The sequence below is a fragment of the Peromyscus leucopus genome, chromosome 4 (genome assembly GCF_004664715.2).
Source record: "Peromyscus leucopus breed LL Stock chromosome 4, UCI_PerLeu_2.1, whole genome shotgun sequence".
In the NCBI taxonomy this organism is placed as follows: domain Eukaryota; kingdom Metazoa; phylum Chordata; class Mammalia; order Rodentia; family Cricetidae; genus Peromyscus; species Peromyscus leucopus.
In genome coordinates this window covers 116496111-116509543 of record NC_051066.1, presented here as the reverse complement: position 1 = coordinate 116509543, position 13433 = coordinate 116496111, and the positions used below count along the sequence as shown (strand labels likewise).

The 13433-nt window shown below is 44.8% G+C and overlaps 1 protein-coding gene and 1 pseudogene across 1 annotated transcript in view; one reads left to right on the top strand and one right to left on the bottom strand.

Moving 5' to 3' along the window:
* Positions 1 to 9879: 9879 nt before the first annotated feature.
* Positions 9880 to 11474, bottom strand: LOC114688132 (annotated as a pseudogene).
* Positions 11215 to 13433, top strand: part of Sel1l2 (SEL1L2 adaptor subunit of ERAD E3 ligase) — a 47432-nt gene continuing 45213 nt past the window's right edge. Inside the window, 1 exon segment of the mRNA XM_037204456.1 lies at positions 11215 to 11436. Coding sequence (XP_037060351.1) covers positions 11215 to 11436 — 222 coding nt within the window.

The following is a 13433-nucleotide window of genomic DNA, read 5'->3' as shown; positions in this document are numbered from 1 at the left end:
ATATATGTGTAATGTACACATTGATATGCATATGTACACATTGTATATATGTAAGTGTATTATATATATATATATAGTCATGTTACCATTTTTATTTTGATTATGTAGTTCTTATGTGGGGATAGAATACTAAATATTATTATACCTTGAATTGTCTAGGAAAGAAAAAAAATGATTACACATCTGGGGGTAGGCTAGATATTTGGTGTGGGAGAGAAAAAAGGAAGGAGAAGAAAACAGTGTAGTGGGCCCTGGTGCATTACAAATAAAAAGCTAATCATCTTGCTAGCTGCTGGTTTTACATTTCTGTACATGTTCTTTGATACATTTCTCTTGAAGACATGGAGCTTCAGTTTCCTTCTTGAGTACCCAAAATCTGAGGCATCAAACGAATATAGACAGAAGGGGATATTAAAAGGCATTGCTCTTTCCTGTTTCTCTCCTCAATCACTCACTTTGAGGCAAGCCAGCTGTTGAATTTTGAGGCTACCCATGCTGTGCCATGGAGAGAATTAAAGGGTCAGAAGCAGAGAGTGCCTGCCAACTGAAATGTTAGGGAACCACGCTGGAAGCAGGTTCTCCAGTACTAGGAACATCTTAGATGACTGCAACCTTCGCTGACATTGACTACAGCCTCATGAGACTTTGAGTTAAATTACCCAGCAAAGCCACAGAAACAGATCATAAATGTTTGTCATTTAAGCACTGATTCATTTATTTTTACAAAGCAGTAACTAATTTACTCTGGGACAAATTAGGTACCTAGGGTATGTTGAGTTGTAACTTTACATGTAAAACATCCTATTTATTAGAATTAGGTAAAGATATGCATTTATTATATTTATTCTCAGAGATCACAAGACCCAAGATAATTTTGCCTGGAGATTTGATTCCTTGGTATCTCAAAAAACAAGCCTCCCAGGGTACATTTACTGAGATTCAAATTTCATTTCCTATGAGTTTTAGGATCAATTTTCTGGAAGTGTGATTTGGGCTGCTTCTGAAGAAAACCAGAGAATTTGTGAAACTGACCTTGAAAATTTGGTGAGCTACACATATATTCATGGATTCCTTAGTTGGTTCCTTTTGATTGTTGAGTTACTGACAGCTTGTTATCAACATGACTAGATGATACACCATACTACGCCACACTTATTATCAGGGTCTTAAAGGAACAAAGTATATGGAAATATTATGAGCTTTTAAAATACACACACACACACACACACACACACACACACACACACACACAAATAAGACAAAACAAAAACTATGAGCTTTTTAAAACCCAGATTTGATCATGCTCTGTAAATCTGCTCTACCTTTAAGATTTATTTTTGTCATTTGTGTGTATGTGTGTAAATATATGCACAAGAGTGCAGGTGCCTACAGAGTCCAGAAGAGGGCATTGAATTCCCTGGAGCTGGAATTACAGGTGGGTATAACCCTCCCTACACAGGCGCTGGAAACAGGTCATTTCACCAGTCCCTTAAGTACATTTTCAAAGCATCAAGTTTAAACCAGCCTGTTTCTAGTCTGTTGTGTGGGGATTATGTTTTCAGGATGCCCCTTAATCTGTCAGAACCAGCTTGGCAGAGAGTCAAGAGCAGTTACCAAGTCTACCTGTGAATGGGAGAATGGGAAGAGGGAAATTCTTAGAACATGGCAGCCTTTGTAACCAAAGCCTAGAAATACAAGAAAGGAGCATGGAAGTCAGGTGGCCTGGGGTTAGCCCTGGCCCTGCTTCTGGCAATTCTGTCTCTGGCCTCAGGATTCTCATATACAAGACTCGGTTCTCGGTTTCAGGAGAGGCTCCCAGCATACCTTGCAAATTTCTGAGTGTCGAGTGAACTTATGCTGTAGAGACATAAGAAAACATCTCATGTTGGAGAAGGCACCAACAACAGACCAAAGTAATAATTCCACCCCCAAAGTCCAGCTTGGTGAGCCACGGAGTTTATCGGGCTTACTTCAAGGATGGTAGGTGACCCAAAGCAGCCACACTACCAGAAAATCTGAGCATAGAAGACAACGTCCACACTATCTATACTCTATAACCTAAGCCTAACCAGGAGAACATAGGCCTGGTGTAGAAGTACAACTGGGAGAAAGGTATAGCAGAGAGAGACTGGAGTCTCAGATGATGATAGCAATGGCGTTTGAGTTGTCTCAGCAGCTCTGATGCAGAGATTAATGGCTGTTAAGCTCACAGGATGGCTTTCCACAACACTGACTTTTTCAAGTATTTCCATATGCTTCCCTGTTGTTGAGAGTCATGGCCTAAGCAAACCCATTACTGAGGTTAGGCACCATTGGACAAGCTAAAATGAGAGGAACATCCAGATGGACCCCAGGACCTGGAGCCCAAGACAGGCTAACTAGGGAGGCCTTCCTACCCTTACGGTTTCTTGGATCTCTGGTTACTGGACATTTCTGTTGGTGATGTACCGTGTAATGGGTTTTATTCTGGTATTTTCACAGATACATATCACTGACTTGGTTCACATTCTCCCCCTAAATCATGCTGATCTTCCTCTAACTTATACTTTTTAAAAAGGGAAGTTTTGTTTGTTTGTTTGTTTGTTAACCAAAAGTTTAGTTTGATTTTTTTTTTTTTTTTTTGGTTTTTCGAGACAGGGTTTCTCTGCGTAGCTTTGCGCCTTTCCTGGAGCTCACTTGGTAGCCCAGGCTGGCCTCGAACTCACAGAGATCCGCCTGGCTCTGCGTCCTGAGTACTGGGATTAAAGGCGTGCGCCACCACCGCCCGGCTAGTTTGATTTTTATAATAAACTTCGGGAAAGCAGTAAAGAAATACATTGTGATTTACCTTATTCCTTCCATTTTGCCTTGCCTCTTCCTTCCCCTCCTCTTTTCCTTTTTAGATTTTGTTTTTTGGAAAGGTTGGAGGTATCCCATGTTTCCCAGTCTGGTCTCAAACTTGGAACTTGCTGTGCAGTTGGAATGACCTTGAACCTCTGAGCCTCCTGCCTCAACTTCCCAAGTGCTAGGATTACAGATATGATCTACCATGCATAGTTGTATGTGGTTCTGTGGATTAGACCCAGGGCTTTGCGTGATGGACAAACATGCTAACAACTGACCTATGTCTCCAGACACAAAATTGCATTAAAAATTTTTCTGAGCTATAAAGGAGAGTGTCAGTCTCTTTCATTATGGATGGCCTTCTATATTTTCTGCAGAAGATGACATTTTTCTAGATGTTACCTAAAGAAGTAAACATTTGGAAAGTGCCCTGGATTTACCCAAATGACTAGGTCATAGCTATAAATCATACAAGCACTGGAAATGTTTGGGCCTCAGGTGGCAGTGGCAGTACTGTGGAGGACCAGTTAGGGCAGTCTGTAATCAAGTCAGGTCGTCTGCCGGCTTCTTGAAAAGCCAGCTAAACACATGGTTCTCAAAGCAACTCCCTTTACCCTGTACAGTGCCATGGAATGATAAAGCACTTTAAAGCTCTGAGTATAGCTGGGTGGTGGTGTCACCTTTAATCCTAGCACTCAGGAGGCAGAGGTAGGCAGATTTCTGTGAATACAAGTCCAGTCTGGTCTACAGAGTGAGTGCCAAGACTACACAGAGAAACCCTGTCTCGAATAACAAACAAAAACCAAAGAGCTCTGAATATTCTCTTGCCAGATAGTTAATTGCTGATAACATAATTATCTGTATAGTTCCTTATGAAATACTAGTACCATTGTCCCACTTTTCAGACGAGGAAACAGGTGTGGAGATTGTGAGTTTTGCAAGGTCACACAAATAGCAGAGCCAGTAGGATTTGACCTCATTGCTGTGTGTGGTGAGGCAGAACAAAGCAGTTTTAGTGCTAAGGGTGTGTAACTCAGTGGTAGAGCATTTGCCTACCAAGAATGAGTGATGCTTGCTAGCTTGGATTCCAACAGGGCTGGGGTGGGGTGTGTTAATTCCCTCATTGTATTGGCTACTTTTCTCATTACTGTAATAAAATACTTGACAAAGTAACTTCAGGAAGGGCTTACTTTGTCCATTATGGTGCTAGAGGCACAAAAGTGACTGGTCACACTGCATGTACAGTGAGGAAGCAGGGATGAATGTTGTTGCACACCATGCTCTCTTGCCCTGGTTTTGTTTTTTGTTTTTGAATGCAGTCTGGGCACCCACCTATGTTAAGGGTGGGTGTGGTGGTTTGAAAGAAAATGGCCCCCAAAGGAAATAGCACTGTTAGGAGGTAGGGCCTTGTTGACGTAGATGGAGCCTTGTTGGAGGAAGTATATCACTGTGGGGGTGCACTGCCATCATGATGATAATGGACTGAACCTCTGAATTGTAAGCCAGTACCCCAATTAAATGTTTTCATTTATAAGAGTTGTCATGGTCATGGTGTCTCTTCACAGTAATAGAAACCCTGACTAAAACAGTGGGTTTTGCCCTACTGGATAAACATATGCCTAGAATTATGTTCCTTAGGTGATTCTAAATCCAGTCAAATTGACAATAAGTCACACCTGCCACCTTTTGGAGGACAAGAACATGAACCTCCAGTCTCTCTTCATATCATCCTCCCACCTGCTATAGTTTGGATCTTGAATGACCTCTACAGGTAAATATGTTGAAGGCGTGGTCCTATTCATGGTTCTGTTGGTTGGTGATGGGACCTTTAAAATGTGGGGCCTTGTAGAAGGAACATAAGTCATTAGGGGTGTAGCCTTTCTGACAGCATAAGGCGAATAACTTCTGCTTCCGATTGTCATTTCCATGTGAGGCTGCCTAAAGCAGTAGGGCCATGCATCCATGGAATTAAAGCCTCAGAAACCACAGGCTGAAATAAACGTGTCCTCACAAGTTCATTTTCTCCTGGTTTTCATTTGGTTTTGGTCTTGGTGCAAAAGCTAGCATACTAGCATACTCTGTGCACCCTAGCCAGTTATGAGTTAAGAACTGGAGGGATTATGTCCTTAGCCTATGCCTGGCCATCCTGTTTCAAAGTCTTCGTCCCTGCATATTTGCCTGCCTGCCACATTCTAGGTCCCCTGTACTCTCAGCTCAACTGTCTTTCCAATCCATTCCAAATTCTTTTTGATTTTCCAAGCCTGACTTGAACTTGAATTATTTTGTATTTTATACATTGTTTCCTGTATGTCAAGTAAGTTTGACCTCTTTCAGCTAAATGTTCACCTCCTACACTGACACTGCTATAACAACCACAGTTCTAGTAGCACAGAGAAAGAATAAATACAGTTAATAAATAAATAGATAAATGAATTGGAATTCCAATGAGCACAGCAGTATCAGGCACATTTAGCTGTGGGTTCTAAGATCAGCCACTCAGTTGGAATTAAAGGTAGACTGTTACCTCAGAAATCTGAGTACCAAGGAAAACAGTAGTTAGATGTGGACAATTAATAACAGTTAGTTGTGGGGACGAGGAGGAGATGTATGCTAGGGATGAGGGGACTTGCCCTAGAGAACAAGTAGAATTTTGAGGTAAAAGAATTTGTAACCAAACTGTGAGGGCATCACATTATGGGATAGTGTACATCTCAAGTCCAAGAAGGTATCTAGCTGTCATTCTATGCCAAGATGGCCTTGCAGAATGGTGGTTAAGATTAGCCTGAGTTCTGAAGTCAGGCCTTCCCACTGAATTCCCTTCCATCGTTAACTAGTTGACGTTGGTAGGTTACAGAGCACTGAAACCAGCTTTAGAAATGTTAGTGCACAACTTAGCAGAGAATAGCATCATGTTTGCCATTTCTAGCCTAGAAAGCCTGCCTGCCTTAACGCAGAATATTAATAGGTATTAGAGAAGGTGTGGGTTGGCATGCAGGTAAGAGGATTCTCAGAGGTAAGTATGGCTGGCACAACTGAGTAAAGTAAAATTCAGCGGCAATCTTACCTGTGACTATTTCACAGCACCTCTGTAAGTCTCAAGGAGGGTTCCCTCCCTCCCCCAGTCTTCCAGACTCTTATCAAAACCATGAACTTGCTTTAGGAAATACTAGCTCAGCACAATGGTGTCAGGTGTTGTAGAGGCCTGTTAAGTAATTTGAATGGTTCTGGAAGATTCGACATTCAGTTATCAGAATCTCCACCTACAGGCTTGATTATCCAGTAACCAGCACAGTAGCTAACTAAGCCTTGAGCGAGTGACTTGACCTCAGTTTCCTCTTCTGTAAAATCGGGATGGTGACACAGTGTCCTCCCAGGAGGATTTGTGAGGATCCGATGAGTGGTGAGCTGTTGCTGTGTTGGTAATAAAATATATATGTTGTGCTGGTGAGATGACCCTTTTTGCTACGAAACCCTGATGTCCTGAGTTGGATCCTCACAGCCATGGAAAGATGCAAGGAGAACTGACTTTGCAAAGCCGTCCTCTGGCATGCCATGCTTATGTGTGTGTGCACGTTAAATAAGTGAGACAAAATGTGTCCTATACGGTGTGTGGTGTGTGATGGGGCTTATGTTAACGAGGCTTTCTGACTGGATTGAGAGAGGAAAAGTGGGTATGGACAAGTTTGTCATTTAGTAATTGATTAAATTCCCAACTGCAACATAAAGGAGGGTAAAGATTGATTTTAAATGCTTCCCAGAGACTCTTGTGTTGAAAGGTTGGTCTCAAGCTGGGCGGCAGTGGTGCATGCCTTAATCCCAGCACTGGGAGGCAGAGCCAGGCAGATCTCTGTGAATTTGAGGCCAGCTTTGTCTATAGAGTGAGATCCAGGACAGGCACCAAAATGACACACAGAGAAACCCTGTCTCAAAAAACCAAAAAAAAAAAAAAAAAAAAAAAAAAAAAAAAGAAAGGTTGGTCTTCACATAACGCACTCTTGGGAGGTATGTAACCTTTAGGAAGTAGAGTTTAATGTAAGGCATTAGACCATTGGGGACATGCCCTTGAATACATACTGGGTCTTCTGCACCTTCCTGTCACCATCTCTTCCTGGTTGCTGTGAGATGAGCAGCTGTCTTCACCGCCAACTCTCCACAGTGATGCTGTCTTGCCATAGACCCCCCCCCCCAAACCATCGCACCAACCAACCCTAACTGAAACTTCCGAAAGGTGAGCCAACAAATCTACCTCATAAGTCTCTTATCTCAGCTACTTTGGCACAGTGGTGAAAAGCTGGCATGTGTTTAGTAACTGCTGAGTGCTCAAAAACCGAACAGGGCCCAAGGAGGTGGCTTGTTGATCTACTGTGTGAATATGAGGTCTACTGTGCAAACATGAAGACCTGAGTTTGGAGTCCTTACACTCAGGTCTTCTGTAACCCAGCACTGGGGGAGAAACATGGGGACAGGAGGATCACTGGGGCTTACTGGACAGCCAGCCTATCCAAATCAATGAACTCCTCTGGCACACACACACACACACACACACACACACACACACACACACACACACTCATGCCTACATGAACACGTATATATACCATACACACACAAATAAATGAAAAGCAAATATATGTCTCACTATACACTTACGTTTATTCTTATTGTTATATATTTAACATACCATTGTTGTGGAATATTATTTTAACTAGGCAAAGATGTGTTACATTTGTTTCTGCTGCAGAATATTACTTTAACTATGTGAAGGTGTGTTACATTATTTCTGTTGATTTTGTTAATGGTGTAAGGATGTGTCATATTTGTTTGTGCTACATTTGTTTAATTGTGTAATGAGTTGCATTTGTTTCACCTTGCCTGCCCAAGGCACCTGATTGGTCAAATAAAAAGTTGAACTGCCAGTAGCTAGGCAGGAGGGGGATAGGCAGGGTTGGTGGGCAGAGAGAATAAGTAGGAGGAGGAATCTAGGCTCCAGAGAAAGAAAACCAAGAGGAGGAAGAATGAAAAAAGAACGAGGGAGAGAGGGACATGCCCGGGCAAGGAGCCAGGCAGCCACCAGCCAGCCAGACACTGGAGGAAGCAGGAAAGTAAGACACACAGAAGGAAAGGGAAGTAACAAGCCCCGTGGCAAAAGGCAGACAAAGAGAAACAGGTTAATTTAAAAGAACTAGCCAGAAACGAGCCCAAGCTAAACGGAGCATTCATAACTGATAAGAAATCTCCATGTCAGGATTTGGGAGCTGGTCGGTGGCTCAAAAGAAAAAGCTTGGTTTTCTTTTAATATCTCTGATTATAAAAAAATGAGCTCACCTGTTTTCCTATGGAAACGCAGTTAGTGTTGACATTTGATTAAGAACCAAGTTCAAGTCGATGTCAGCTAGTCCAGCCCCAAGTAGGGCAAGGCAGGAGGGGTGCTATGAATTCAAGGCTGCCTCGACAATATAGCAGATTCTAGACCAGCCTGGGCTATACTGTGAGACCCTGTATCAAAACAAAACAAAAAAATAAAATCCATGTTGGCTGCCGCAGGTGTCTGTCCCTAAGTGGAGCTGGGTGCAGGGTCCTGTGGCTGAGGAGCCCCTCCAGGGTCCACCCCTCCACCCGCTGGGAAGACCTATCCCTCAGCCCCTCCTCAACCGGGATGTGACTGACTGCTCAGTGGTGGCAGAGACCGGGTCGAGGGAGGAGTGTCTCAAGCAGAGACCCCCCCAGCTTAAGGTCTCTGAGGCCCCTGGCCTCTCCTGTGGCCGACTCCCAATTCAGGGTTGTGGGAGCCCTTTATCACAACCCTGCCCTGGCTCTGGGACATCCAGGGTGGTCCGAGTTTCTCTGGACCTGAGACACACAATTTCCTGAGACATGGAGGAGTATCGACTCCCCTCATCCCGACCCCCATCCCCAGTAAGCTGTTCACACTTCTCCCTGGGCAGTCTCTCTCTCTAGCCACTGAGTACTTCATTCATATCTCTCTGTTGTCAAGAGATCCCCGCGGTCCCTAGACTGCTTCTGCCAGCCTCCATGCCCTGACTTTTTCCAATGTCACCCACAGCCCCTGTGGTCTCCTTTAATGCAAAGGGCAAGTGTGGATTGGTTTTACAGGCCCTTTACAAAGCGGAGTTGAAAATTGCTGGCCATGCATTTCTTCTCAGCAGAGTGGCAGCGAGCTCTTGTTGAGATCTGGGTGACCCACGTCATATTCTGGACGCCACGGTAGGGAAGAGAGCAGGATAGGGGATTGGTGATCTCTACAGGAAAAGATGCTGAGAAGCATCTACAATGCTCAACATTTCCCTTGTGCTGGGAAGTCAACATGACTCAGTACTGTTGACCCTTTTCAGACTCCTGTGAATATTTCTAAATTTTTCTTGTTGCAAAGAAACTAAGTCCCCAAAATAGACTTAGAATCAAGAAACTTTTGGGTAGCATTGCGGTTATATTTAATTGACTGACTTAGAAAAGAACCCAGACTCCTGTTTACACATGTGAACCCCAAACCTAGTTTCACTTTCTCCAGAAGTTGACTTTCTGGGATTGATACCAGTTACTGACTTGGGAGTCTATAGTGTGAGTTCTGGATTCATACCGTTTCCTGATAATCCCCACGACCATCCTGGAAGATCTTGATCCTTCTGGAAAGACAGCCTATAATTGCTTTATGGGGCAACGGCCTGGGAAAGTTTTTGGGGACCAAAGAAGGTCTAGTTTTCCCGCCCTGCATTTTGTCAGATGAACAGGGAAGAACTCACCTAGGTATGAGGGGTCCACACTGTGATGTGTTTGTGGAACACAGGTTTCGAACTCAATAGGTAGCTGAGAATGACTTTGAATTTCTGATCCTCTGGCTTTCTGAGTGCTGGTATTACAGGCATGTGGTACCATACCTGGTTGAGGATAAGGGCTCAGGGCTCCCAGCATACTAGGCAAGAACTCTACCAATTGAGCCCCATCTCCAGCTCATAAGGGCTCCCCAAGTCCTATTTATTTCCCTGCATTATGTACGCACCAATATTGTTTGTCTGCTTGGGAGGTTGCTGGAGTGAGAACAGTGCCCGGTGCTTTTCTTTCTGCTGTTGGCATCTCCAGGTGTCAGAGCTTTCCCCCAGGTGAGGGGAGTGAGTGAGGGCTGGTGTGCTTTGGTCCCCTTCCAGAAGCCATGGATTTCTGCTCAGAGTGTGCCTTGCTCCTGACAGGTCTTCAGGTTAATTGGCATTAAAGTTTTACATTATGATTTGAATCTGAAATGGCCTGTCTCAAGAAGGCTTTCTGTCAGTAATGGGGCTTTGTGGGAAGTGATTGGATCCTGACTGGCTGACTCTCAGGAGGAGGTGGTGCGGGTTGTGAGACTCGGGCCTGGCTAGAGGGGGAGGGTTTTGAGATGTCCCTGGTCTCTACCTCTTTTTCCTTTGTCACATGCTGCTGCGCTCTGCTCTCCATTTCAGATGGCTGATCAACAACTGAAACTCTGACACTGTGAGAGAAAATCAGTCTTCTCTCCGTTGGCTTTTTTTTTTTTTTTTTTGTCACAGGAACAAAAAGTGATAAATATATACAGAGATTAAATTGTCTAGTCTTACAGAGTTCCTCAAGAGTTAACTTTTTGTGTTTGCATATGTATGAGGTGTACTCGAATATATATGCTTCTATTTGTTTTGTTTTGTTTTGCTATTTCAAAATGCTTTATTTTCACTTGGTCCCAAGACTTGGAGGGGCTCCAGAGCAGGTACAAAGCTGCCTAGAGGTTGGGGTGAAGGTCCTGAGGCTGGCTGGTGCAGAGCAGAGGAGGGAGCCCCTTGGAAGGTGACGCCTCCTAGTCATGCTTGAGAATGAGCCTCTCGAAGAGGTACTCGCCCAGAGATGGCGGGGGCACACCAGTCTGTGCTGGCTGTGGCCCAGCCACCCTGCGGAGGTTGGTCAGGTGGTTGGTTGCCCGTCTTCTTGATGAGCTTCACGGCCTCATCCAGGAAGTGGTTTTCCAGGAAGTCACAGAGGTGAGGATCTGAGCGAGCAGAAGCCAGGGCATGAAGATCTAAGAGGGCCTGGTTCAGGTTCTTCTCCAGGGCCAAGGCAGCTTCCATGGCCTCCTGGGATTTACCCCACTCATCTTGAGATGGCTTCTGCACGTCCTGAAACAGTGCAGGGCCTCCGCGATCGTTATGCATCTGAGCAGCCGCTCAGCGCCCTCGCGCTTCTCCTCGGTCAACTCGAGGAAGAAGTGACCTTCACCCTCCAGAGCCACGTCATCCAGGTCAAAATAGTAGCCCAAAGAGAGGTAGGTGTAGGAGGCCCGCAGGTGCAAGTTGACCAGGTGGTTCACTGCAGCCTCCACTTCGGTAGAATAATTCTGACGGACCTGGGAGCTCATGGCTGATGCGCAGTATGGAGCTAACCGCGAAGACACGATGCTGGCTGCTCCTAGTAGCCAAAGGCTGCGAGGAGGTGGTCCCAGAGGCTGCAACTCGAGACACCGAAAGACGGATGGAAGCTAACAAAGGGAGGCCCGGGGTCTGCTCCATCCAAACACTGTTGAAGCAAGACACAGACATGGAATCTCCGGGGCGCTGCTCTTTGTTTCGATTTTTTAAGACAGGGTTTCTCTGTGTATCCCTAGCTCTCCTGGAAGTAGTTCAGTAGACCAGACTGGCCTCGAACTCAGAGATCCACCTGCCTCTGCCTCCTGAGTGCTGGGATTAAAGGTGAGCATCACCAACCCCACTGGCTTTGTTTCTGTTTGTGTTGGCACGTGTGTGTACAGCTGTGTACATACACGTATGTGGAGGCAGGGGCCTGACTCTGGATCTCCTCCATTACTCTTCATTTCATATATTAAGGCGAGGTGTCTTCCTAGTGCTAGAACTTGCTGATTTGGCTAGCTGGCCAGCTTCCTGGGGATCCAGTTTCTACCTCCTAGTGTGTTGAGGACCACGGGAGGGCTGCTACACTCGCTCAGCTTTTAGGACGTTCTAGGGACCTGCACCATTGGGTGGTGAGCACTTTGTCTGCTGAGTCACCCTGTCCCCCTCCCAAAGACTTGACTTTGGGAGGGGGGACAGGGAAAATAGCAGCTTTTTAGTGGAGCCACTTGTAAGAGAACAGTTGTCTTGGTTGCTCTTGGGCATAGTTAGTTTAGTTTTGCACAACTGTGAGGCTGAGTTTACAGCAGATAGCAAGCTATTGGGAATCTTTACTAAAATAAAGGGATTTGTGGTGTGCCGACTTTTACGAGAAAGGGAGATGCCATCCAATGTCAGTCAGGCACTCTGCTGTGGATATTCACACAGCCTCTGCTCCTCCTGCAGCATGACGCAGCTGCCTATCAAATGAAGGGCCTCTCTGCAGCGTCTTGAATTGCCATGTTTCCTTGAAACTTGGATCTGTGGTGAAGGTGAGACATGAAATTGCTAATTTGTGTAAGAAAACTGGCTCAGATGTTTGTGCTTTTACCATTCCATTACTATTTAGTTTCAGGTCTGTGGCAGGCATCAAGTCTTTTGATAGCCTGAGTAATTCTAAAAAAAAAAAAAAAAGCAGGTTGAGCAAACCATGATGAGCAAGCCAGTAAGCAGCATCCCTCCCTGGCTTCTGCATCAGCTTTTGCCTCCAGATTCCTGTCCTGGCTTCCTTCAATGATAGACTAAAATGTGGAAGTGTAAGTCAAATCAGCCCCTTTCTCCCCAACTTGCTTTTGGTCCTGGTGTTTCATTGCAATAGAAACCTGAACTAGGACGTGCATTTAATGTATTTTGATCATATTCATCCTTGTTTTCCCTCCAACTCTCTCAAACTCTCCTCACCATGTTTCCCTCCTCATTCATGTGCTCTGTTTTGTTTTGTTTTTTATATATATAATCCACTGAGTCCTATTAGTACACAGGTTTGGGACCAACTACTGGAGCCTGGTCACCCTACCAGGGACCAGACCCTAAAGAAAAGGACTCCCACACTCCTCACTGTCGTAGTTCCCCAGCTGAGGGTGGGGACTCGTGTGCCTTCCCCATCCATGCTGGCATATTGACTGTCTTGGTTTTCTGCAGGCAGCCAAAGTTGTTGTGAGTCCATGATTGTAGCAGTTGTCCAGAAGTTGCTTTCACTCCAGTCCTCCTCCACCTGCCTCCTTTTACAAAGAAACATGATATCTCTTGCATAATCACTGTGAGGATGAGTGATATACGCACAGTGCCTATAAATAGTGGCACAAATAACTGTTGGCTAGGTTTTAAATAGACCCTATCCCGTTTTTTTTTTTTTTCTGTTGTGATTTAGTTGGACACATCTATTGTAGATGTTTTCTTCCCTCCTTTCTGTTTTGTAGATTATAGCTTTCTTTGTTTCTACTCATTTTTTCTCAGTAATGACTTCTACGGATTTGTACTTACAAAGTATAACCCCATTCTAGGATCTTAAACGTTATTTTTAAATTCTTTTCCCACTTTTTCTGGATACCCCACCCCTACCCCATGCTCAGGTTTGAAACCAGGACCTAGCACATGCTGGGCAAGGAAATCCCCAGCCTATAGGTTTTCTTTAGACAGGAGCATGCTAGTTAGCTCAGGCAGGCCTTGAACTCTGTGTAGCCCAAGCTGATCTTAAACCTTACC